The sequence below is a fragment of the Eublepharis macularius genome, chromosome 7 (genome assembly GCF_028583425.1).
Source record: "Eublepharis macularius isolate TG4126 chromosome 7, MPM_Emac_v1.0, whole genome shotgun sequence".
Taxonomy (NCBI): Eukaryota; Metazoa; Chordata; class Lepidosauria; order Squamata; family Eublepharidae; genus Eublepharis; species Eublepharis macularius.
In genome coordinates, this window is record NC_072796.1 from 8351425 (window position 1) to 8377901 (window position 26477).

General features: G+C 45.5%; 1 protein-coding gene across 2 annotated transcripts in view; it reads left to right on the forward strand.

The window, feature by feature from the left end:
• The window catches only part of KIZ (kizuna centrosomal protein), a 142895-nt gene that overhangs the window by 57912 nt on the left and 58506 nt on the right, over positions 1-26477 (forward strand). For both annotated transcript variants that reach the window (XM_054984293.1, XM_054984294.1), the window contains 3 exons: positions 10922-11056; positions 16517-16681; positions 25496-25646. In XM_054984293.1, the coding sequence (XP_054840268.1) occupies positions 10922-11056; positions 16517-16681; positions 25496-25646 (451 nt within the window). The remainder of the gene's footprint in view (positions 1-10921; positions 11057-16516; positions 16682-25495; positions 25647-26477) is intronic.

A 26477-nucleotide genomic window follows, 5' to 3' on the forward strand; every position in this document is an offset into this window, starting at 1 on the left:
CAGGACTGAAATGGCTGGGACTGGGTTGGTGCCAGAAGGGGGAGGTTTCCCCCGCCTGGCACCAACACAATCCCAGCCGTTTTGGTCCCAATCCCAGCAGAAAATGGGCCAAAATGGCCAAAAGTGGCCGTCTTGTGCCTTTGAGGCCCGGATCAGGACCAAAAGGTTGGATCAGGTCTGAACTGGGTGAGGGAACCCCCCCCCCAACTGGCACTGACCCGGTCCATGCAGTTTTGGCCCTGATTCAGGCCCAAAACGGCTGAAAATAGCCCTTTTGGGCCTGGATTGGGGCCGAAACAATTGGGGCCAGGTCACTGCCAGGTGGTAGAGGTTTCACCCTCCCAACACTGACTTGATCCCGGCCCGTTCAGCCCCTGTCTGGGCCAAAACAGGCCCAAAATTGCTGAAAATGGCCAATTTTGCCAAAAATGGCCACTTGTCCCAAATCAGGGCCAAAATGGCCAGGACCAGTTTGGTGCCAGGCCTGGCACTGCCCCCATCCAGGCCATTTCAGCTCCAAAATGGGCCCAAAATGGCCATTTTTGGCAGGGCCGGGTAGGTGCCTGGAGGATGAGGCTTCCCCCACCCGGCACCAATCCTATCTGGGCCGTTTCAGCCATGAGCCAGGCCAAAACATCCGGGGACTGGGTTGGTGCCGGGTGGGGGAGGGTTCCTCCACCTGGCACCAGCCCAGTCCGGGCTGTGTTGGCCCTTATCAGGCCAAAATAGCAAAAAATGGCCGTTTTGGATCCGTTTTGGTCTGGATCAGGGCCAAAACAGCCGGGACCGGGTTGCTGCCAGGCAGGGGAGGGTTCCCCCATCCGGCACCGACTCGATCCGGGCCATGTCAGCCCTGATCCGGGCCGTGTCAGCCCTTATTCAGGCTGAAACGGGCCCAAAGTAGCTGAAAATGGCAATTTTGGGCCCGTTTCAGGGACAAAACGGCCGGGATTGGGTTGGTGCCGGGCAGAGGAAGCACCTACTTGTTCCAGGCCGTTTTGGCCTCGATTCGGGCCATTTTGGCCCCAATCGAGGCCTAGGCCCTAAAGTCAGGTGGGCGGGGCCACCTGACTTGGGGGAACTGCCTGAACACCGTCCTGATGCGTTCCCCCTCGAAATGAGCCCTGCTACTAATCATGAAGGTCATTTTTCTTGCGGCCATCATCTCCTCTAGACAGGTGTCGGAGATTTCCGCCTTTTGAGTAGATTCCCCTTTCCTGCAATTTTTTCCAGGAAAAGTTGTAATGCATACAAGTATTGAATTTCTACCTAAAGTAGTGTTCAAATTCCATTTGCAACAGAAAGTGGTGTTACCTGTGTTCTTTCCAAATTCCAGTTCCACTGCTGAGAAATCATTACACACTTTGGATCTTAAAAGATTTATTGTATTGTATTGAAAGAACAAAGCATATTCAGAAAACCAAGTCTTTGTTTCTGGAACTTGGCAAAGGACATTCTGTTTCCTTTCAGTCTCTGTCTCAATGGATTGTAGCTGCTGTTAAGCTCTGCTATTGCAAATCTGCCAAGGTTTGCCACCTCCTGATCAAGGCTCATTCCACATGAGCTCAAGCTGCTTCTGCTGCATTCTTACGGGGTGTACCTCTGCAAGACATGTGTCAAGCTGCAACTTGGTCTTCACCCCACACCTTCATCAGACATTAATTACTCCATGGACACAAAAGCGAAAAGTGATTCAGCAGTGGGAAAGCCTGTACTTCAGTCGTTATTTGACTGACCACTCACACCTGCCTCCATTGGTGAGTAGCTCGTTATACTCCCAGTGTGGGGCTGCACAAAAGGACACTGACGAGAAACAGTGTGGCACTGTACCAATCCATATGCAAAAGAACCTCCTCAGGATACAGTGAAGCCTCCCGCCATTAGCATTCCACACCCTGGGAAACTCTCACAGGATGACTCAGCTCAACCCCACCCTTCCTGAGTAGATACAAATGACCCACATCTTTTCCACACTGTGACACTGAGAGATCTCTGTCTTTTGGTGCTACACCTCTGAAGATGCCAGCCACAGCTGCTGGCAAAACGTCAGGAACTACAATGCCAAGACCACGGCAATACAGCCCGGAAAACCCACAACAACCAGTGTGGCACTTAACCTGTAACTGTTGTTCGTTGAGTATCTTTTGTGCAGACACACACTCCCTCCTTCCTGCCCCGCTGTGAGTATTGTTTAATGGTCTTGCTTCTCCGGCAGCTCAGGAGAACTGAGGGAATCTGGGGACGTTTGCTCTAGCAACCGTGTTTTGGCAGGAACACTACTGCGCATGTGCAGTAGGGGTGAGCAGATTAACAGATTTTAACCTAGAAAAATCTCTTAGCAGCAGGCCTGTGCATGCACAGTCCCAATGTGCGTCTGCACAGAAGATACTCGACGAACAACAGTTACAAGTAAGTGCAACAGTGTTTTTTTCAGGATCTGGCCTGGCCTTTTGCTTTCTCTGTGCCTTCCAAGTACCTGCATTTGTTAGCTTTTCTGAGCAGTCCCAGCCCTTCCTCCTGCCCGCCCGCCCGCCTGCCATCTCAGTCCCATCTGATCCTCCTGTCGGCCCTGCAAGGTTTCTACCTCCGACAGTATATGCCTCCTGGCTTGTCAGCACGTGAAGCCTTGATGGGTGCTAGAATTCTTTGCAGTTCGTGCTTGTTATAATTATTTTACTTTCTTTCACTTCTCCCCCACACCAGATAATTTATATGCCACATATGATAGCTGAATCAATAGATGCTCACCTCTGATGTAGTGTGATCCTAGAGAAATACAGGCTTACATTCAGTATTTCAGCACCTTCTTCCTGTCTCTGCCTTCTTCAGGTCTCACACCCTGTCACGAGCTAGAGCTTTATGCCTAACTTCTGCCTTGTTGTTAACCTCGGCATACAATTTAACATAATTTTATATGCCATTTGTCAACCAAGTAACCTTTGTGATGCACAATGATCTTCCAAAGTCTTGGAGCTTAATTAGCATTTTCAGGCACAGCATTCAGAAGAGAAAATGGACATAATCACCTCTAACTCTATTGTAAGTGAAATTTTTGTGTGTCTAGTTCAAGTGGTATGCTGTTATAAATAAATGGAGGTAATTTATATGCAAGTTGTTAGACTGGTTGTCTCTCTTAGGTCTCTACCATTACTTCCTTTCCCAAAATAAAACTGTTTAGGGCTCTTGTCCTGTACATGGCTAGGTTGCTTACATCTCACAGCCATTGATGGTATTTAAGCAGCTTGGCAGAGTACAGGATTGTAGTGTTGTATTTTTAAACTTTTTTGATGAATCGCGTTTCCTCATTATTCATTGTGCCATTGTGACACAAATACGTTTAAGTCTCACTCTTGGCTTTAGAAGCTCCCTGAAAATCTAGAAATTTCTCCTCTATAGATTTCTGTGCTTCAGGCTTCCTATGGAACATTAGCACATCTAGCAATTGTAAACTTACACCTGATACTTCAGCCTCTGGTTCCTAGAAAATAAGAGCTGTGGACTGTGAATTCGAAATTGCAAAATTTACTACAAGTCAGTACTGCTCAACTAGAATTGAAGGCTTGCCCTGTGCTTTACCAGTTCCCATAACTAACCTGTGCTTCATTGGGAGCCTTTAAAAAGTCCAGCCTTTTGGATTTAGCACTTAGGAAGATAATGAGTATTTCAAGCTCATGTTTAAGAAGGAACAAGGCAGAGACCTTTTGCTTGTGCGGCATCAGCTGCATTCAAGAGGACTTAGCACAGATGGATTGTGCATTACAAAATGTAACACATAATTCAAGCTGTCAGCTTAATCAGACTGTTTCCAGGAAGCAACCTGTAAAAGAGAAAGACCCCTTGTTTGCTGACCCCTGATCCATAGCCTGCCGCATCATGTCATCCATTTTGCTTTTCTTTATTTGTGTGTCCCTTCCTTCCCCTCCTTTTTATTAATGTATTCCCTTCAAGTGGCACCCTGGAAAGACCACCCAGAGGGAGGAGCACAATAGGGAATGAGCAGGCTGAAATAGAGATTTTGTAAGACTGGAGCGCAGTGAAAAGCACGGTTGGACCGTCTGTGTGTTCTCGCTGGTGCGATGCGTGTTAAGTCTAAACTTGCTCCAGCGCTTGTCTTCATTCCCCACTGTTCTCATTCACTGTTGTGGAAGCACATCTCACTGGTGCTCAGCAATTTGGGAAGAATATTTTACAGCTCTTGTGTGGGTAATTCACAATATACATTAAAGTTGCAGATATCTCAAAAACCCTAATGAAGCTCCTGGATGTTATTGTGGTATAGTTTATAGCCCAGCTGTGTGTTTGTGAATTTCTGCTGTTGAATGCTGGAACAAAGCAGGCAGTCTGAAATAAAAATTTGAATAGCTATTTACACCTCTGTAAAAGGATTAGCAGTGCCCTATTGTTACAATGCTTACATTTTAATTTGCATCATTATAGGAGGAATTGTTTTTAGTAAAATCTAAGTTTCAGTCATGTTTTATGCTTGTAGGCAGCCACTATCTTTTCCCATTCATATAGGTGTTGGAATTTTAAAAATAAAAATTTGGGGCCTGTTAAATTAGAGAAAGCTAGATGCCAAATTATTTAATCTGTATCTGGCAACTTTTCTCATTATTCGAACTAGTATCTGAGATCCATGTAATGCCTTCTGAAATGATGATGGATGCAGTTTCATCCTTTTTTCAAAAGAGACCCGGTAAATCACTTGTGGTAGAATGTTTAACATCTGACTTCTGATAACTTCTGATAATCACGTTAAGACAAATTTTGCTGCCAGTTGCATGGCTCTTGTCACTCTCAAATACGTAAACTGAAGTGACAGCAAGAGGGTGTAGCAGATACACAATTGTGGCTGGGAACAGCAGCTCTGATTCCTTCTCTTCCTTCTTTGTTCCATATAAAATCAGGCAATACTCACCCCTGATCTCACAGGTTGAGCATCCCTACATGAGGAAGAGAGAGATGGATTTCCTGTTGTCACAGTAGTGCCTCATCTACCATCCCGTTTAGTTCTAGCCTTGTACATCTAATATAAGCTGAGAGACAGCAGAGGATGTTCAGAGCTAAAAAAGAATTGGAGATGCTTTTTAGTTCAGAAACGGAAGAGCTGCACCAGTCTCGGCAATAATAGCAGGAGAATAGTTTGAGCAGAGCCACGGTTTGCAACTACCATCCATCCTGGGCACAAGGCCTGCGCTCAGGAAGTCTTGCTGCTTACCAGTCCCTCTGATGGCAGCTCTTTCAAGGAGGGAACCACCTGCCAGCCACAAGCCCCAGCGGGCAAAGGCCTTGCCCACTTTCCTGAAACATGAGGTGGGTGCCAGTTAGGGAAACAGTGCTCAGAAGAGTCACAGATGGTGTGTCAAATTGCTGCAGGTAGCTCCTGAGCCACTGAGTGAGTATTGCCAGTCCTGAGCTAGTATAAAAATTGGTTTTGTTTGTAGAAAATGGCTTGGCACATTGCAAGCCTAGTACACTCGTGTCGTATAAAAAAGTGCAGATATATGCATTAAGATAAAGTAATTGATCCCTTTGCTATATACAAAGCCCTCAGTAGTATGGATACTCATTGCAAAATCTTCCTTTCTTTTGAAATTATGAAACCAGCATCTTCATATTGTCTAATGAAGTTTCTGAAGTTTATTTTTAGAAGGATTGAGCTAGACCTGATGGTGGCAGCCAGCATTTGATCATTCATGTTTCTACCCATATCATAAGAGGGGTAGTTCTGGGGGGATACTTACTTGTTTAAAAGTAACCCTCCTCTAGGGAACATGACTTACCCTTTGTGAGGTTGATGCAAGCCAAAAATAACCCTCTACATCTGCAAAATGGCTTCATACTTGCCTGTCTTTGACTCTTGGGGACATTCACACAGTCTAACTTTCAAACTTGTCTGTATTCCATGGAGCCAAATTAGAGGCGCTTTGTCTACATGTATACTTGCAGTCTTCAGTCTCTGGGTCCTGGGGTCTGGAAGCTCTGATACATGCCTTTCAAGTATCCTACCTCCTTTTAGCAAGGCCATAGAGCTAATCCTTTTAGGATCGTTTTCCCAGTGTCACAAAAACAGGCATAGAATGCACCCTGTCTTGGAGATGGTTAGACCTGCACTGTAAAGGAACTACATTTAGACAGATGTCACAAGTAACTATTGGAAGTTTGTTCGCTTGCATGGGCAAACATTGGTTTCTTTTTTAAGTGTTCTTTAAGCAAGGAGCTGCTTCCAGTCATGTCTCTCTCATGAGTATGATGCATATCTTTGTGAATGTGTGTTTGTTGCACTTATGTTTGTATGAAATGTCATGTATGGACTCCCAAAACTATAATGTATAAACTTCCCCACCTTGGCTACTGCCAGGAAAACTCTGTAGCTGGAAAGAAATCATCTTGGCTGCCTGTTAAAATAATGTATTGTAGATGAGAAAGCATCAAAGAGCTTGTCTCTCTATAGTGTTGTTAGAAGATCACAGCACCAAGATCTTTTAATTTTAGGACAAAAGGCCAGAATGGTACTGTTATATGCTGCTTTTTCTGGTATATGGATATGCACAGCATTGTGCCTGCTACATTGCACCCTCTCTTCTGAGTATATAGGAAAGTTTAAGAGATTATCATAGAATCATAGGGTTGGAAGGGGCCTCTAGGGTCATCTAGTCCAACCCCCTGCAAAATGCAGGAAATTCTCAAATACTCCCCGACTGCCCCAGTGATCCCTGCTCCATGCCCAGAAGATGGTGAGACACCTCCAGGATCCCTGGCCAAATCAGCCTGTGGAAAACCACCACCCAACCCCAAGGTGGTGATCGGCACCACCCTGGGCATATAAGAAGGGCCACAAAAATGAAGCACTCATGCAACTCCTTCTGCCCTCCCCCCCATGATCTGCTTTATGCTTGTTTCCAAATTTCTGCTATCCATACCCTGTTGTATTGTTAATTGAATGTTCCAGTTGTTGATCATATTGACTTACACTGTGTAATCTGCTTTGAATCTCAAGGAGAAAGATGGACTGTAAATAACAAATCAACAAATAATAAATTAACTGCCACATTGGGGGGCGGGGGAGGGAGTATGTGAGCCTGAGAATCCCTGGACTCATTTTAAAAGTGACAAAACATGGCTTGTCAACTATATCTGAATCATACCATGATAGAATTATATGCAGTTGGTTTTGTGGCCAGTCCAGTACAAAACAATGAAACTGAGGAGGACAAATGATAAAAGGGTATATTTTGTTTTTGGCATATTTTGTTTTTGTGTTTGTTGCACCTGCTAGAGGTGGTGGCGGGGTGGGCTTTAGAGTACCTCAGGCTGATTGTCCTGGGGGATTTCAACTGCTACGTCGACTATGCCATCTCTGTGCAAGCTGCAGACCTGTTGTCGGCCATGGCAGCACTGTCCTGGAGCATGCTGTGACTAGAGATGGGCACGAACAGGAAAAAACCTGAACCATACGGTTTGTGGTTCGTCAAATTTCACAAACCACAAACTTTCACGAACCTGCCCCTGGTTTAAGAACCAGTTTGTTTGGTTCGTGAAAATGTCACATCCAGGTCAGAAAATCCTCACTTCCGGGACAGCAGAAGATCACTTCCGGGTCGGCAGAAGGTCTGCAGGAAGTCCATCCCCTGTTACCTAGGAAACTGATTGATTGGCACCAGGCTGTCTGCAGTCACAAACCAAAAAAAGAACCAAACAAACCAGCCTAAAGTTTGTGGCAGCTCATCAGAAATGGGATCTTTTTTTTTTTTTTTTTTTTTAACTACAAAAGACTACAATAACACAAGGGATAGGAAAGAGGAAAGAAAAAAGAGAGAGGGAGGGAGGGGTGGAAAAAAGGGGAAGGTACCCTACAAACACTAAACACTAAACACTACATTTCTGTTTTCCCTTCATACTGCCATTATTCAAAAGTTAAAGCTTTATATTATATTGATGGAGTGGTTGACCTTACTAAATGCAAATTACAATTTAATTTCAAGTTAAATTTTTCTTCCCCTCCTGGGTCCCGGACGGAGTTCTCTCTGCGCAACTGCAGCCGCATTGCTCGTTTCCTCCCCCTCCCCCTCAGACTTCTCCTTTTCGTCTTGCTTGGTGCACTGGAATTCTGGGTTCCTGTCCTCAAAATCCCTTAGTTGATCTTCTGATAATATCTTAAAGGCTTGATCTTTATGGGTGAACCAGATTCCTTCCGGAAATAAACATTTGTACTTTATTCCACGTTCTCTCAGAAGAGCTGCGAACTTTTCATACTTAAAACGTCTTTTCCGGACTAGAAATGGGACGTCTTTCAATATCTTAATTTTGTTGCCCAAGAAATCCAAATCCGCATTGTATGAATTGTATAGGATAGTGTCCCGGATCCTCTTAGATGAAAAATCGATGATGATCTCGCGCGGCAACTGACGCTTCATTGCATACTTTGAAGTAGCCCGACGGGCTTCCAAAATGGCGCTTTTAACTTCTTCTTTAGTTGCCCTCGCGGGTGTCGCCAATAGTTCCGAGACAAGACCCCGTAAGTCCTCGTTTTCCTCCTCTTTCACATTCTGGAGGCGCAAAATTGTCTGTGTTCGTTCCACTTGTAGCCCGATCAACTGATTCTCCACCAGTTTAAGCTCTTTATTCGTAGCCTTCACGAGTGACACACTTTCCCGAGCAGACTTCTCTGCCCCCCCCCGCTGCTTCCTTGATGGTTTTCACTTCGCTCTCAATTAAGCCGACCCTTTGATCTGTTTCATTCAGCTTGTCAACAAAGGGTTTTATAGCTTCACCAACCGCCCTCCGTACAATTTCCTCCAACGATTCTCCCTTTAAGGCAGCCGAAACTGACTTGCCAAGGGCAGGACTTTGTTTCTTTGTTGCCATTTTGGGGGGGGGGGCGCCAACCAAATTTTGAGACTCAGCAAAGGGGAAGAGTGAGCCTTCTTGGCTTCAGATCTCACCTCTCCTTCACGTACGCTTGTAATAACAGAAGGAATTCGCTTACTTGTAGGCTCTCGCCTAATTCTGCTCTTTGCCGTTTCTCATGGCCCGGCAGCACTCGAGGCGCCGCGCACGTCCGCCGGCCTCCGTAGGGACAAACGGGCAATTAACCCCCCGCATTGATTCCAGGGGGCTCTTCCCGCAGCGTCCCGGACCCAGCCTCCCTCACTGGGAGTTTTGGGGGCTAATCTTCGCAGATCAGCCGCCCGGACAGGGTGCTCGGCCGCTTCCTCTCGAGCCAGCGAAGAGGAGCGTCCGACATGGCGGAGAAAACGAAACCGAATTAGAAATGGGATCTGATGAACCGCGGTTCGTGAACCGTGAACCGGCGTGGTTCGTGCTTAATTTTGGTTTGTATTCTGGTTTGTGCCCATCTCTAGCTGTGACTGGATGGTTGAAGCAAAGTCAGCTGAAATTAAACCCCATGAAGATGGAGATCCTGTACTTGAGCTGTGGGTGCGTGGGTTTGGGGCTCCGGCTTCTGGCCCTTGATGGGGCGTTGCTCACGCCAGTTCCAAGGGTCAGGAGCCTGGGGGTGATCCTAGATGCCTCCTTGAAAATGGAGGCTCAGGTCACAGAGGTTGCCAGGTCTTCTTTTTTCCACCTTCAACAGACCAGGCAGCTTGCCCCTTATCTTTTGACCTGCGACTTAATGACAGTGATTCAGGCAATGGTTACCTCTGGGCTAGACTACTGTAATGCACTCTATGCAAGGTTTCCTTTGAGTCTGATCCGGTGGTTGCAGCTGGTTCAAAATGCAGCAGTGCACGTCATCACCGGAGTACTTAGCAGTGCACATATAACACCGGTATTGCACCAGCTGCATTGGCTGCCAGTAGAGTACCGAATCAGATTCAAGGTTTTGGTACTTACCTATAAAGCCCTATGCGGACTGGGACCAGTATATCTGTGGGACCATCTCTCCCTATATGTGCCTTAGAGGACGCTCCGATCAGGTGACAAACAACTATTGGTGGTCTCTGGCCCCAGGGAGGTCTGTCTAGCCTCGACCAGAGCCATGGCCTTCTTGGTCCTGGCTCCAACCTGGTGGAATGCTCTGTCCAATGAGACCAGGGCCTGGCAGGATTTGTTATCCTTCCGCTGGGCCTGTAAGACAGAGCTGTTCTGCCAGACACATGGTTGAGGCTGAGCTGGGCCTCCACCAGTCGAATAGAGGTGAACGGGTTCCTCCCTACTAGAGGCATCCACCACCTAACTTTTTAACCAACTTGTAAATAACTTAATATGGTGGATTAGGTGGCAGATTGATGGATTGACTGATTACACCTGTGCTGCTTTCTTGTACCTTTAAAAAAATATTTATGTTGTACTGTTTTATATTGTTGTTTTAAAATAATAAAATGTAAGTTTTTAGTGTAATTTTGTACAGAATGCATTTGACGAAGAGAACTGTGGTTCTCGAAAGCTTATGTTACAGTAAAGTTGGTTAGTCTTAAAGGTGCTACTGGACTCTTTTCTATTTTTTTACAGAATGTAATCTGTCCTGAGAAATTGAAAGTAAATAAATAAATAAAAATAAATAAATATGGATTATATACATCCTAGAAGTGATGCAAAATTTTCTTCTTGGGTTTCCAGGATTGAGCAGTTTTCAATTTTATGGGCGTTCAAATTTATTTTTGAGGCTACCCACCCTAGCCTTTGAAACAGCGAGAGAAACCTTGCGCTGAATGAAATCATAGTTGGATAAAATTCCAATTAAACCCTAGGAATGGGGAAAATAAAACAGGAGTCCAATGTGACACTGTTAGAGACTAACAAAATTTGTTGTCTGGGTGCCACTGGACTCCTGCTTAGATTTGCTGCTGTAGACTAACAGGTCTTATAGGATTGTATATAGCACTTGGTTCATATTTTTCTTTTTGATATGAAGATTGCAATAGGTTGTAAATAGCATTAGTTTTTATTTCTGCAGGGAATGTCTGTCCTTTGAAGGATTCTCTTATGTGCTGCAGTACATAGAAGAGATGACAGCCAAAGCAGCTTCTGAATGCCTGACATTATACAAGAGCAAACCTGTGAACTCAGAAGAACTGGAGACCCTTACAAGGTTACGGATATTTTCTTTTTACCTAAGAGTGTGCTACCTCTTTGTCTGTACTGATTGCTGGTTTTAGGGACTAGGTTTGAATTCAGCTCAGCTTCAACCCTCAAGTGGTGTGATTTTCTTCCATACAAGTTGGGAGCTGGATACGGATTTCCACCTTTTGTGATTCTTTCAGTGGTGACACTCTAATAATATGAAAAGTCTACTGTTGGAGGAACCACATGGGTGCACACTTTTATATAGATCTTGGTTGACATGGGAACAGCCATGAATTTGGGGTCTACCAGCCATGCGTAGTATGTGCAGCGGGTATCCAAGTATATTGAAATTCGTGCTCCAGTGGTTTATTTAGAACATTCATAACTGGCTTTCTAGAATGCCAAGAGGGCAGAGTACCTGATGAACCTCTTAAAGTAGTAATGTCATAACCCAAAAAACCCTGTCCAACAGACCTGATAATCTTGACTCTGCCAGTGTGGGCAAACAGAACAGGGCACCAGAAATTTAGTTTAGATCACAGGAAAGCTGAGATCATTTAGGGCTGTAAAATCATTTAGGGCTGTAAAAGTCAAGATTCTCATGAGCCACCATTGGACGGAGGAAAAGGCAGAGTGTAAACAGCTTAATCCCTTAATTAATACATATAAATGATACCAGTATTTTGAATTGGGGCCAGAAACATATTGGCGACCAGCAGAGTTGCTGTAGTTGACATTTGTGTAATGTGGTCCCAAAGCAGATTCCAGGTAGAGCCTTGCAGATGCATTTGGGAACAACTAAAAATTTGCAGAGTTCTCCAACAGCAGTCTCACAGTAATGCAGTCTGAATCTTACTAAGGCATATAGTGCTATGTCTGGATTAGCATTCTCCCAGAGAGACCTCTGGATTCAGCTGATGAATCTGTCTGAGCAGGTAAATATATTCCTGAATACTTCTGCAACCTGCCTTTCAAGCAGGCCTGGGTCCAGAAATATTCCCAGACTGCGTTTTCAGTAGTAATGTAACCCCATTTAAAGCCAATGGTGAGTTTAACTCTGAAATCAGACGTGTCATCAAATAGCAATACTTTTTTATCTTCTAGCAATATCTGAAGGTGAGTTTCTACCCTTTGCTCAAGTGTCCTGCCCCGAAAAAGATAAATTTGAGGTAAGGTAAAAGTTGTTCGGACATGAGGAGTCTAAAGGCTTTCAAAAGAAAGGTTTTATGGCCACTTCCTTCGTGGACAGATGTCTCCTACAATGAAGTATTAATTATTTGTACTACCCCTTGAGTTGTTCCCTAGCCAAGAAGCGCAAAGACTGAACATAAATGGTCACCCTTGTATCTTCCATGATTCTGTTCTTATTCTCAGTATCTGACAACCATCCATATGAACTAGACAAGTGGAAGCCCTGGGAACATTCGGTTTTTAAACACTAATTTAATGTCATGTTTAGGTTGGATCAGATATTGCTGATTGCCAATATTTCCTAATTGCTTTGCTAGTTAGTTATTGAAGTAGTAAGTTACTGATGACTTTGGAACAACATTGTTGGCTGGCATAGAGGAGTGGGGGTGGAAAACAGGAATTTCTTTGCTGTCATTATTGCTGTGGATTAGGTTCTAAAATGTGTTCTAGCCCATGTTTGGTTGGTTTTTAGCATCAGACTTCAGTCATCCTGTTCCTTATTGGTTCCAGCTTTCCAGTAAACCAAGTAAGCTAAAGAGCTGCATTAGTTTCTGGTGGGACTGGGCTCTTGAGGATGCCAGCCATGTCAGACAGAAATTCCACCACAGCCATCAGGAAACCAGCTGGATTCCTCAGTCTTTGGGTGTGGACCACAGCAATACTTCCACCCCCTCCCCTTTTTCCTATAGAGTGTGAAAAGTGGTACATTTTTCCTTTTGAGAAATTTTTTTTAAGTCAGGTATAGTGCCAGTTTTGAATAGGAATACAAGGCAGATTAGAAATTCTAGGGATACAAGGCAGATTAGAGATTCTGTTATATTGCTTACTGGGGTGTATCGGCCATTGTAGCCACTGGGGAACTTCCCAGTAAACCAATGGCCTGCCTCCTCCACTTGGCCCGGCACAGTCCAGGGTAGAAGAGCTGTGCCCGGCCCAGGTTAGTGATGTGCAGATGCATTCAGACGGCTGTGCGGAGCTCTTTTGCTCTTTCTCCCTCTGCCCTTCCCTCTGCCCTTTGTGGTGATCATGTGGTGATCATGGTAGCAAAGCATGCATTCTTCTCTGCTAACATTGCCATTGAAAAGAGCCAACTCAGCAGAACTGTTCTTTGCGCTGAGGGAGCTTTTGAGATTGACCCCTGATGATCTTAAGCCTGGCTTGCAGAACGAACTACTGTTTCCTGTTCGCCAGGTATTTTGTAGAGAAAACTGCTCGCATTAATGACTGTTGGGATATTGTTGTTACAGCAGATCAATCCTGGTCATCAAAGCAGACTCTTTGGGTGTTTGTGGATAAGTTCCAGTTATTACAACCCAAGAATGGGGACAGGCAGCTTGGGGAAATGTGTCTTATCATAACTTTACTCAACCTTTCCCTATCTTGGCTTATAGCAACTGGCCAAAAGGGGTTGCACAAGTGAGTCTTGGGAGAAGAGAAATTTGAGGGAATGCGAGTTATTCCATCCCCCTTGAAGGAGGTGGTACTGATACTTGTCTTTAAGAAGCCCTCCTTAGACTTCAAATCTTACAATTATTGCTGTGAAGTAAACTGGTATCTTGTGTGTTGCATGGTTCCTGAGTGTGTGGCAGTCAAACAGCTCCAGTATTTCTTTGAGGAAACAGATTACCAGGACCCATTTCAGTCGATGTTCAGGTCTGATTATAGGAAAGACTCTGTCTTGGTCATTCTGGTTTACAACGTGCTACCAGGAGAGAGTGAAGGGGGATGCCACCTCGTTGATTCTCCTGGTTCTCTCCAAAGCTTTTGATACCATTGTCCACACTGTCTTTCTGGACTGCCTGGCAGGCATGGGTAGAAGTTCCAGTCTTAGTGGCCAGTCTGATTCAGAAGATGTTATGAGGGAATAATTGCTCAACCCCATGGCATTTGAAATACGGGACCCAGCGTGGTTCCATCTTCTCTGGCATGATGTAAAACATCTATAGAGGTTCGGTTTCAGGTGTTACCAATGTAACACAGTACTCTTCATCTCTTTTTCAGTTGAGTCAAGTGGGATGGTGAATGTCCTGAACTGGTACCTTGGAGATAATAATAGGCTAGATGAGGTCTAATATATTGAAGCTTAATCCAGATGAGACTGAGGTGTTGTTAGTTGATAATAAGGCAGTTGAGTTTTGTGGAGTCTTATTTGAGCTGGATTGGGTGATACCCCATTAAGGAACTGGTGCACAGTTCTGATAGTACTTTGTAATTCAGGACTCAAGGTGGATGTGTAGATCTCCTGTGTGGCTCATACTGCATTTAACCAACCCGAGAAGCTGGATTTGTTTGCAGGTAACTGATTACTCCTAGGTCAGGCTACTGCAGTATGCTCTGTGTGTATGTGTTAGGGGGCAGGGGCACCTTGCCTGGGAAGATCGTTTCAAAGCTTTAACTGCTAATGTATAGGAATAAACCTCACCAATTTTTAAACTATATGCTGGTTACCAGTTGCATCTGAGCTCAGTTCAAAGAGCTGGTATTGATCTGCTTGCCAGGTGAGGTAATCACCTTGCCATCACCTACTGGGTTATGTTCACACGAGCGATTTGGAGTCCACTGGATGTGAAACATGTTGTGCGGGGAGACTGCCCCACCCATCCCATCATCCTCTCTGACAGCCTGTTAAGTGGTCCTCATTTCTTTGCATCCCCTGTGGATGACTCTGGCTGTCCATCTCCACACATGCAAGAGACTTACAGAAACTGAAATTAACTTTTGAGGGCCCTGATGGTTCAGATGAATATTTAAAGGAATAAATTGAATACACGTCAAACTCTTGATACATGCCTCTGGGATCCCATGGAGAGAAGTGCAAGGAGACCAGCACTGACTGGCCTATGAAGGTTGGATGGTCCCGCTTGACCCCTGTAACAAGTTCTGGGTCAAGCTTTCTTGTTGGTCTAAGTGCTCGAAGACCTGCTTTTCCTTCTTGGGTGTAGATTGTGTTCACTTTTACCATGTCTTCCACCAAATCCTAACTGAACAGAAGCTGTGTAAGCCCCAAGATATACATGTGTGTGACAGAGTGTCTAAGTTTAAATATAGCCAAGTCACTTCCACAGAGAGGAATCTCCCTGCTTCAGATTCAGTCTAGGAAATACATATTTCCTCACACTTGCAACCTCATGGATGAAAAAATTTGCTGGGGGGAATTGGTGGGCGGGTTAAGTGCGGCTTCCCCCAGTTTTATACTCTAAAATACACACATGCGCGCACCCAGCAGCTTTTCCATGCTTATAGGACTGTGTGGGCTATCATTGCATACAATTTTGTGTAACATGCAGCGTGTCCATTTTATAGTAGTCTGCTGGTTAGATCGTTGTCTACCACAGTGTGATGGCGACAATTTAGATTATTTAGAATGGAGGATCAATTCTGAATGTGCCCCAAAGCTGCTGCAGTGCAAAGGTTTCTACATTTGAGAGTAGAACTAAGCCTTTAGGGTGATAATTCAGTGGTGTTTGTGCCTCTTGGTGGTTCCACGGGCTCAGCTCCAGTCCTGGACTCTGTAGGCAGCATTTCTCCCATCCTGTCTGGTTAAGAGCTGAAAGAAGTGTGTATATGCCCCTCTCTTGAGAGATGTGTAGCAAGCTTTGATGTTGCCAGCTCCTATCCTGTTATTGCTGAGGTCACAAGTTCATGACCCATTGTGTGTTCAGTCCCTGACAAGAAGGAAACTAGGAAGCAGAAGTGAGGAGGAACATGCTATTGAAACTGAAGTGGTTCGTTCCAAATGTGTGTGATGTGCTGTCAAGTCACCTCTGACGTATGGCGACCCTATGAAGGAAAGACCTCCAAAACATCCTATCATTAACTTGCTCAGATCATGCAAACTGGAGGACGTGGCTTCTTTTATTGAGTCAAGCCATCCCATTTTAGGTCTTCCTCTTTTCCTACTGCCTTCCTCTTTTCTTAGCATTCCTAGCATTATTGACTTTTCCAGAGAATTCTCATTCCAAACAGCCCATCAGTTTCTGCCCCAAAGGAGACTTCATTGGGACAGCTAGCCCTCCTAGGTCATGGGTCTAGCTATCACAGTCCCTTTGGGTTCCGAAGGGGGAAACCACTTAACTTTAAGATGTATTGGGAATCAGGGAAAATAACCTTTCTTGATTCCAGTTACCTCACAACTGATGGGGCTGATCTAGGTAATCCTTGATCTCTTCTGACTATTTATATTCAGACCGTGTACTGTTAAGACTATTATCGATTCTGTGGAGAAGAGTAATGTAGAACTGCTTATAATGGACTTAAGTAAACATTTCATTAAGTACTTGCTATTGTTTTATAGCATCTGTAATCAAACCGGCAGCTTGGAACAAGAAGACCTTGAGGGATGTGAAGCACTTGTCCTTCATCAGCTTCAGAGATTATTACAAAGCACAGTGAATAGATGCCTTTTACCAGAGGAAGCGCTTAATGAAAAAAGTGGGATGCTGGGTGAAAAACAAGTCAGGTATGATCATTGTTAGAACTCGTGCAATTAATATTGTATAAGTCATGTATCTATGACTAATGCTGAAATCAAATAATTCAAGAGGTAACTGCATACGGTTGAAATATCAAGTGCATGCTTAAGCAATTCAAACTGTACCAATAATGGATATCTCAGACAATCGTGCTATGTTTATGAAAAGTGTATGCCTTGTCTGGGGGAAGATGTGTCCTAGAGTTCAGGAGGCAGATCCATCCTACCTGTGTTTTTTCTAAGAGGAATGGGTAACAGTGGAATCGTCAGCTCAGTGTGTCTAGGGATAAGATGACAGGCCTTGCTTGCGTGTTTGACAAGTTGTTCTTTCTATTTTTTAAAATCGTCCTTTCATAATTTTATTTAAGTTGTAGAGGTGTAGTTTCCACAAACACTATGAAAGGATTGGGACCTATCAACTGATATTTAGGCCATCATAACCTTAAATCTTAACTATTTTACAGTTTGTTTGGTCTTCTCTTGTGACTACTGTATGGTGTTGAACTGTAGTCTAGCCTCCTAATATGGTTACATTGCTGGGGGGAAATGCCTCTGTGTTTTCTAGTGCTAATTTTTCAGTTTGTTTCTGGGTATAATTTAAGGGGTTTTCACTGGTGGCACTATGTTGGTGGAACACTCTTTCTTTTGAGGTTTTCCTGTAGTTCTTCCCTGTCTATGATTCATTGCCTAGTGAAAGACCTTGTTGCATTCTATCTTTGAACTATTTGGTTGGAACTTCATTTCCCTCTAGGATGTTCAGTTTTGTGTATTTTCTTCTATTTTGGCATGTGTGCCTTATGCTTTGTATTTTAATCTGATTTTGCAGTCACATAAAGAGCAGGATTTTGGAATGTATAGCCCAGGAGATACTGTCATATATACCTACCTGTCTGCATATCTGCCATGAATGTATTCTGTGTTATGTACTGGCCCTCTGAGGGCATGAGAAGTTTCTTATTGATGTTAAGGCAGTAGGTTATCTCACAAATATTTACTTTCTCTTTCCCCACTGCCTCCAAGCAAGTGTACTTGAAGTCTGGCTGCGGCCAGCTTGAAATGTATCCTTCTTGGGAACTGAGATGATTTCATTCTTTGTTCTGTCCAACCTTTGTTCTGTCTAAACCTAGCTTCTCCCTTTCACACACACCCCCGGCTCCTTCGTGCTCAAAACTTTAACGGTCCCTATCCTGATGGCGGGAACCTTCCCTACAACTAACACTACCAACCCCATCTACGTCACTTTTGCCAATTCAGTTGTCTGAGCACCTTGAACTCGATTGATCTCTAATAAAGTTACTTGAACCAATACACCTGTGTGTTTGCTGTGGAGAACTTGGGGATTCTACCTGCCAAGGACTGACATTTTAGCAGAAGTCCTTTTCTTTTCCCCTGGATCCAAAACCCTGACGACGGACTGCTGGCACCATGCTGTACGAGTTAGAACAGGGGACTTTGGAGTCACCAGAGGGACAATTAATCAATCTAGAACTGGGACAGAGCTTGGGAAATGAGGCAGCCGGAGACCCTTTGACGGAGCTGCTGCCCAGGCTCAGCGACAACGGGCAAGAGCTTGGGGTGATCCCTAAGAAGGGGGCAATTCATTGGAACTGGCTAGTAACCACCCCTCTAGAGTTCGCACCCCGAAGATTGGTGGGCCAACCAACCCGAGAAGAGAAGATGCAATGGCAAAGCATGGCTTTTAGCCATAGTACGTCTGAACTGGAAGAGCTCCTCGGATTGGACACAATGAAAGACGAGGAGACCACCCTTGACCTCAAGAAATCCTCGAAGTTAGGGAGCAAGCCTGAGGAGGAATGGAGGGGACCCATACCAGCCCCGGATGAGAAGGATGTCCGATAGACTAACCTCGAGCATCTGCAAGCCATATGGGGGGAGATGGGCGAACTAAAGAGGGAGATGGTGCAGGTGACGAGAGGATTACAAGAGATGATGCACTGCCTGCCACTGGCGGATGTGCCCATAGGACTAGGGCCCAATGGAAATGGACTGGGGGGGATCCCTCAGGGAGGCCACTTAGGCTATGATGTCTCCTGCCCCACTTCATCCACAGAGAGGGCCTGTGAGGCCAACGGGACTACCAACTGTTATTCCTCCCCTCCAAGGACGACCAGTCGCCCTGCCACCCCGGGGAGTGGCAGTGGGCCTGCAGGGATTTCACCCCTCCCTCCACCTCCCCTAGGGGGCCCGGTTCTCCACCCGCCAGGAGAGGTGCCGGTTGGGCCACCCCTGCAACTGCCGCAGCTGCGGCCACCTCCTCTGGTTCTACCGCCACCAGGATTACTGGTCACCCCCCCAAGGAGTCCCTCCTGCCATGCCACCGCTGCTGAGGTGGCGCAAATTGGACATGCGGTTTGAGGGAGACCCGGAAGAGTTGGGCTTCTTCATTGTGCAAGCTTTGGAGTTTTTCCAAGAGTGGGGCCATACCTTTCTGAATGAGCACAGCCGAGTAAGCCACCTGGGGTCCAGACTGGATGGCTCGATGGCTAAGTTGTTATGTCACCCTATACGAGGCCCGGGCCCCGGAACTATGGAACCTTGATACGTTCATTCGAGCTCTAAGGGCTCAATTCGAGGACCCGCTCGAGGAGGAGCAGGCGAGAACCAAACTGAAACGGATGCGGCAGGGAAATCAACCCGTGCATGAATACGCATGGGGCCCCATACCACAGTGCACAGCAAAGGTGCGCGACTGGACAGAAGGGATGAAGATTGAATTTTTCCAGGCCGGGCTGAATCCCAATTTAGTGGCCAAAGCCTTGGTACAAGATGATCCCAGAACCTTGCTGGGATGGATCCAGCTCATCTGCAAGGTGGCAAACCGGGACCAAGTAGTAAAGCTATTGAAGATGCAGCACCAAGGGACAACCAAGAAACCCCCTTCTGGAGCTGGAGGGAAAGAGAGGAGATCCGTCAGCCTTCGCTCCCCGGACACGGAGCGAGCCATCTGAATGCAGAGGGGCCTATGCCTAAAATATGGTGGAGTGAGGCATTTTGCTGCTGAATGCCCAGGAGGGCAAAGAGAAGAAAGCCGTAGCCCCAATGCGCAAACCGCCTAAAAAGGCCCCCAAGAAAACAAGTCAAGTGGCGACTGGGCTCCAGCAGTGGAGGGTTCGGAGGGGTCGAGTGGAGATCCATTGGAGGAGGAGGAGACCCCCACCCCACTGGCGGGAAACGCCAACGACTTGTCGTAAGGAGGCCCCGCCGGCAGGTCACAAAGGAACTAGAATCTCAAGAGGTGAGACCAAAAGTGGCCTTACTATACATACCAGTGACTTTAGTTAACCCCCTGTGGGCGTTACTTAACTCTGGATGCACGTGGGATTTGATTGCTCCGGCCCTAGTCACCGGGTTGCAGCTGAACGTATGTAAACTGGATCATCGCATCGCGTTTGAGCAGATGAATGGGTCTCGAATGAAACGGTCCCCAGCTAATGTGGAAACTGAACTTGTCCTGGTAGGGATGGGGAATCACTGGGAAGCCAGAACTTTTGTTGTAAACGACGCCACCAAGTTCCCTTTGGTGTTGGGGATAAGGTGGTTATGGGACCATGACCTTTTTGTGAAGTGGAAAACAGGAGAGCTGTGTTTTGCTGGGGGGGGGCAATGTTGGAATTATGTCTGGAAGCCAGAGTGGAGCCCAGGCATACCCCGCCTCCCCGAGAGTGCCCTGTTAACTCAGGAAGAGAGAGAGAGAAAATTCTCGCTCAATACTCAATGAGCCCAGGGGAGCAAGAAGAGTTGCATAAGTTCATTGTTGAAAACTGGTCTCAAGGATTCATCCACCCGGCTAGTTCCCCTCATGTTGTGCCTGTGTTGTTTTGGAAAAAAATGGATGGGGGTTTGAGACTGTGTACTGATTATAGGGGGATTAATGCCATTTCCGTGTCCAACGCTTTTCCCCCTCCCCTTGATCCAAGATTTGCTGGAAGTGGTGTCCCAAGGAAAATTCTTCTCTAAACTGGATTTAAGAGATGCGTACTTCCAGATAAGAATAAGGGAAGGAAATGAATGGAAAACCGCTTTTAACACTCTCTTGGGACAATTCAAATACAAAGTCATGCCGTTCGGATTACAAGGGGCGCTGTTTTTTTTTAATGACTTTAATTAATGAGGTATTACACAAATGCCTGTACAAGGGCGTTGTTATTTACCTTGATGACGTGTTGATTTATGCACAAGATTACGAGTCCCACGTGAAACTCATGCGCTAGGTACTAAAAACCCTGAGGGACCACCACCTGCCGGTGAAACTGTCCAAGTGTGAATTCCACAAAGAGGAGTTGGACTTTTTGGGGTATAGGATATCGGGGCATTGATTAAAAATGGATCCCGGTAAAATACAGGGGTGGTGTGGTGGGACCCCCCAAAACCTGGAGGCACTTGCAAGCGATGGTGTGGTTGGACCTCCCCCCCCCAAAAAAACCCAGACGGCAGTTGCAGTCATTCCTGGGCTTTGCTAACATCTACAGACCATTCATAAAGAACTTTGCACAGATTTCTTTGCCACTAACTGATTTGCTGAAAACCAAAAGGACGGGGCTGCAAGAGGTGATGCCTAGTGCTAAATTAAGTTGGACTAAGGAATGCCAAGAGGTTTTTGAGCCCTTAAAAACCCTATTCACCTCCGAGCCAGTCCTGCGGCACCCGGACGAGAACCGGAAATGTGTCGTGTAGGTGGATCCGAGTGACATTGCAATGGGGGGGGGCGGTATTTTGCAAGCAGATGATGATGGGAAATTACATCCCTGTGCTTATGTATCGAAAAAAAATTCTGAAATTGAACGCCATTGGGTGGTATGGGATAAAGAGTCTTTGGCTGTTAAATTAGCTTTGTGCACCTGGTGCCATTCGAGGTTTGAACTGATCATAAAAATTTAGAGGCACTGCGCACCCTGTGCAGACTAGACACCAAACATCTACGTTGGTTGGAATTCTTCTCCAAATTTAATTTTACACTGAAACACCTTCCTGGCAAATCTGACTTCCTGGCAGACACCCTCTCACTCATGCCTCAACATGACAGTCAGAGAGAGGAAGTAATATACACAATGTTTTCACCAGCCCAATTTGGGGGGGGGGCAGTGACCACCCTGAGCCAAGCCAAACATTTAAAGCAAAATGCTCCCTCCACGAACTGGGAGGAAAGAGTCAAAGAGGAAGCAGAGAAAGAAGGAGACGCCCTATCCAAAGATGAACTACAGAGCTGGTATTGACAGGGTAAATTGTATGTTCTAGCCAGTTTATGGGGAGAGGTGTTGAAAAAACGTTATGATTCCAGATTGGCTGGCCTCTGGATATTTAAAAATATTTGGATATTTGGTACAGACAATTTTGGATATTTGGATATTTGGTACAGACAATTTTGGTGGCCAAACATGAGAAGGGACATTTTTCAGTATGTATCCACTTGCCAAGTGTGTTTGATGGGGAAAAGCAGACGGGGTAAACCGCCTGGTCTTCTACAACCTTTAGAAACCCCCTCTCGCCCATGAGCTGTGGTCTCTATGGACTTTATTACTGACCTCTCCCCCTCGAAGGGAAAAACTGTAATCTTAGTGGTGGTTGATTTGTTCTCTAAGCAAGCTCATTTCATTCAATGCTCCAAAATTCCAACCGCAAAGCAACTAGCCACCCTCTTTATGCAACATGTGGTCAGACTGCACTCATTTCTGGATAACATAATATCTGATAGAGGAGTCCAGTTCGTTGCCAACTTCTGGCGGGAGCTACTGCAAGTAACAGGGATTGAACAAGGCATTAGCTCCATCCATCACCCTGACAATGACTGACAAACTGAAAGAGTTAATCAAGTGCTAGAGCAGTTCTTCCGATGCTACATAAATTACCAGCAAGACAACTGGGCTGATTTCCTAATTTTTGCAGAATATTGTTATAACAACTCGGTGCATAGCTCCACTAGGGCCTCCCCCTTCGTGGTAGCACATGGATATGAAGGCACAGTAATGCCATTTATGAAAACCCCAGCCACCAATGGACAAGGGGATCTGGGAGAATGGTGGTCTAAATTGACAACTCAATGGGGAGTGATTAAAAAAAAACCTCTGGAAAAAGCTAAAGAGCATTACAAAAAAATGCAGACAAAAAAGATCTGTCCCATGGAAATTACAAGCGGGAGACTATGTGTACATCTCCACCAAACATCTCATAGGGGAGCAACCAAGTAAAAAGCTGGGGTGGAAATTCTTAGGTCCATTCCAAGTGAAAAAATGAATCAATGAAGTGACTGTTGAGGTAAACCTACCTAAGAATTTAAAGAATGTCCACCTGGGATTTCATTTCAGCCTCTTGAAGAAAGCTCCCCAAACTGATAAATATTATCTGGACCACAGAGTTCCCACTCCCCCCTCATGGTGGACGGACATCTGCACCATGAAGTGAAAGAAATCCTGGACTTGAAATTAAAATGGGGAGAACTGTTCTACTTAATTTGTTGGGTGCATTTTGATGAAAGTCAGAGGGAATGGGTAAAAGCTTCAGATGTAAATGCCCCCGAGACTTGTAAACAAATTTCACAAGGCTTACCCTAACAAACTGGGGCCAGTATGAAGGAGGAGACCTTCTTGGGGAGGGCAGTATGTTATATATGCCAGTCTGCATATCTGCCATGAATGCATTCTGTGTTATGTACTGGCCCTCTGAGGCCAGTACATAATAAGTTTCTTATTGATGTTAAGGCAGTAGGTTATCTCACAAGTATTTATATTGTTGAAGGCTTTCACGGCTGGAGAACGATGGTTGTTGTGGATTTTCCAGGCTGTATCATCATGGTCTTGGCATTGTAGTTCCTGACGTTTCGCCAGCAGCTGTGACTGGCTTCTTCAGAGGTGTAGCACTGAAAGACAGAGATCTCACAGTGTGAGAGATGTAGCACCGAAAGACAGAGATCTCTTGGTGCACTGAGAGATCTCTGTCTTTTGGTGCTACACCTCTGAAGATGCCAGTCACAGCTGCTGGTGAAACATCAGGAACTACAATGCCAAGACTACGGCGATACAGCCTGGAAAATCCACAACAACCATCACAAGTGTTTACTTTCTCTTTCCCTGCTGCCTCCAGCAAGTGTCCTTGAAGGCTGGCTGCGGCCAGCTCGAAATGTATCCTTCTTGGGAACTGAGATGATTTCATTCTTTGTTCTGTCTAGCCTAAACCTAGCTTTTCCCTTTCACCCCCCCTCAGCTCCTTCGTGCCCAAAACCTTAACCCTATTCTGATGGTGGGAACCTTCCTTATAACTAACACTACTGACCTCATCCATGTCACTTACGCCAATTCAGTTGCCTGAGCACCTTGAACTTGATGGATCTCTAATAAAGTTACTTCAACCAATACACCTGCATGTTTGCTGTGGAGAACTTGGGGATTCTGCCTGCCAAGGACTGACTCAATTAAACAAAATTACACAAGAACATTTATTTCACAGAATCAGCAATATTTATAGAGAGAGGTGTGCAGGTTTTCTGCTTCGCGTTGGAAAATGCTCTGGTATAACCTGAAACCCGAAGCGGTTTCAGGTATTTAAATTGCTTCAGTATGCTCCGTAAAGATTCATAGCATACCGAAGTGAGGGGGGAAGCTTTGTCCCCTCCCACCCCGAATTACCCCACCACCCCCATTCCACTTACCTGGCCAGGAGGCAGCTGGGATGATCTGCTGGGCTGTGAGAGAGTGCACTGCCACTGTTTCCACCACTATGGTAGCCCGCTGGGAGGCGGGGAGGCAGGAACGGTCGTGTCTGCCTCTGCTGCGGCCAGCAGGGAGATGGGGAAGGCCCGGAGCCACGGTCTCCACTGCCACCATGGCCACCTGGGAGGCAGGAAGGCCCGGAGCCACGGTCTCCACTGCCACCATGGCCACCTGGGAGGCAGGAAGGCCCGGAGCCACCGTCTCCACTGCCACCATGGCCACCTGGGAGGCAGGAAGGCCCGGAGCCACCGTCTCCACTGCCACCATGGCCACCTGGGAGGCAGGAAGGCCCGGAGCCACCGTCTCCACTGCCACCATGGCCACCTGGGAGGCAGGAAGGCCCGGAGCCACTGTCTCCACTGCCACCACAGCCAGCTGGGAAGTGAGAAGTTCTGGACCCTCCTCCTTTGTGACCAGTGGGGAGGCGGAAAGGCCTTTTAAACTTCAGCTGGCCCTTGGGGAGAGATTCCCCTATGGGCCAGCTGAAGCCCCGGAAGGGCCCCGAAGCTTCCTGAAGTGACCTGAATTGCTTCAGAAAGCTTTTATTTGGGATTTCCAAATCAGGGCTAGCATTCCCTGAATCTTTACAGATCGGGTCTGATTCGGGTATTTTTCCTGAATTGGAAACCCAAAGCGCACATCCCTATTTATAGACTCATAACAATGCAAAAGTATACAGCCCATTTGACTAACATTAATGTTCTTCTTAGTTGTTATTAGTGTATATATACGAATAACGTGATAATAGTGTACTGCAGCATCATGTTGCCTTAAGCTATGAGCTACATTAACACTGGGGATCTGAATCCATGGCCAGCTTTTTGCTCCAACATTGGTTCTAATACAAATGGTAAAATCTTAAGTCTAGAGCCTAACATGATAATTAAGATTTGTTTGAAATAACTGCAACAGTAGGTCACCTTAACTTCTGCATGGATGTCTGAGCAAATAAGAGTCTCAGAATAATGAAACTTATCCTAGAAATTCTGGGTAATGTTGAATGTGGCAGTTTCTAATTTTTAAAAAAATCAATGCTTGGTGTCTTTCCTACAATATTTATTTTTGTCTTTTTGTATAGGCCTGAATTGTCATCTTTCTTTGCAATGATATGGGAACGTTTAAATGAGCATGTCTTATTCTTGAAAAAACACAATGTTTCACTCACACAAGAAGTGAAAGACATGTTGGGTACCTTATTGATTTTGGAGAGAAATAAGCAAGATGGCCTGGTCAGTACTCATTTTATTTGCTGAATAATTTGTCTTATCTTGTCTGTCTAGGGCAGCAGACTGAGATCTGGAGAAAGCTCTAAGGAAAAATAATTCTTCTTAAAGGTTTTTTATGTCTGTATATCTATCTTTCTATCTAGTTTTGGAAATATTAGATCAGCTTGGTGTTTGACTGCTGAAAGGCTGGGGTGGGGGTCTTTAGCCATTAAGTGACAATTGCTTCTATGAACATGCTCATCAGAGTCTGTATGCCAGGGAAAGTGTCCATTTGAAGCTAGGATATATGTATATAGCATGTTTATTATTTTATCCCATGACTGCCTTGATGATTCGAAAATGCATATCTGGTATACATTAGGGTGGGGGTTTTTTTGGAAGGGTCTAGCTCCTGTGAAGTTAAATTGAGGGCTTGTGGCCAACTAAGCATGCATACGATTGCAGCCATAATAATTTGCATCCTACACTAGAGAGAGCCAATTCCTGCATTCTCAGGGCTTCTCTATTCTCTGGACACTGAGATGGGGCAGAACTGTCCGACTGTGCTCATGGTTTACCTGGCTGTTCAATAAAGTTGGCATCAGCTAGTAGCAAGAGCTTCAGGGATGCGATCTGAAGAAGAGACCTCTCTGACTCTCGAAAATCTTGTTGGTCTCTAAGATGCCACGAGATTCAAATCCTGCTGTTCTACTGCAAACCAACACTGCTATCTACCTGAAACTATACGAGCAATTTGCTGATGCAAGATCGGGGGCATGGGTGGTGGTGGTAGAGTGACTGACTAATGTTCTTCCAAGAAGGAGGCAGATTCACAGTGGCATTTTGTTCTTCTGA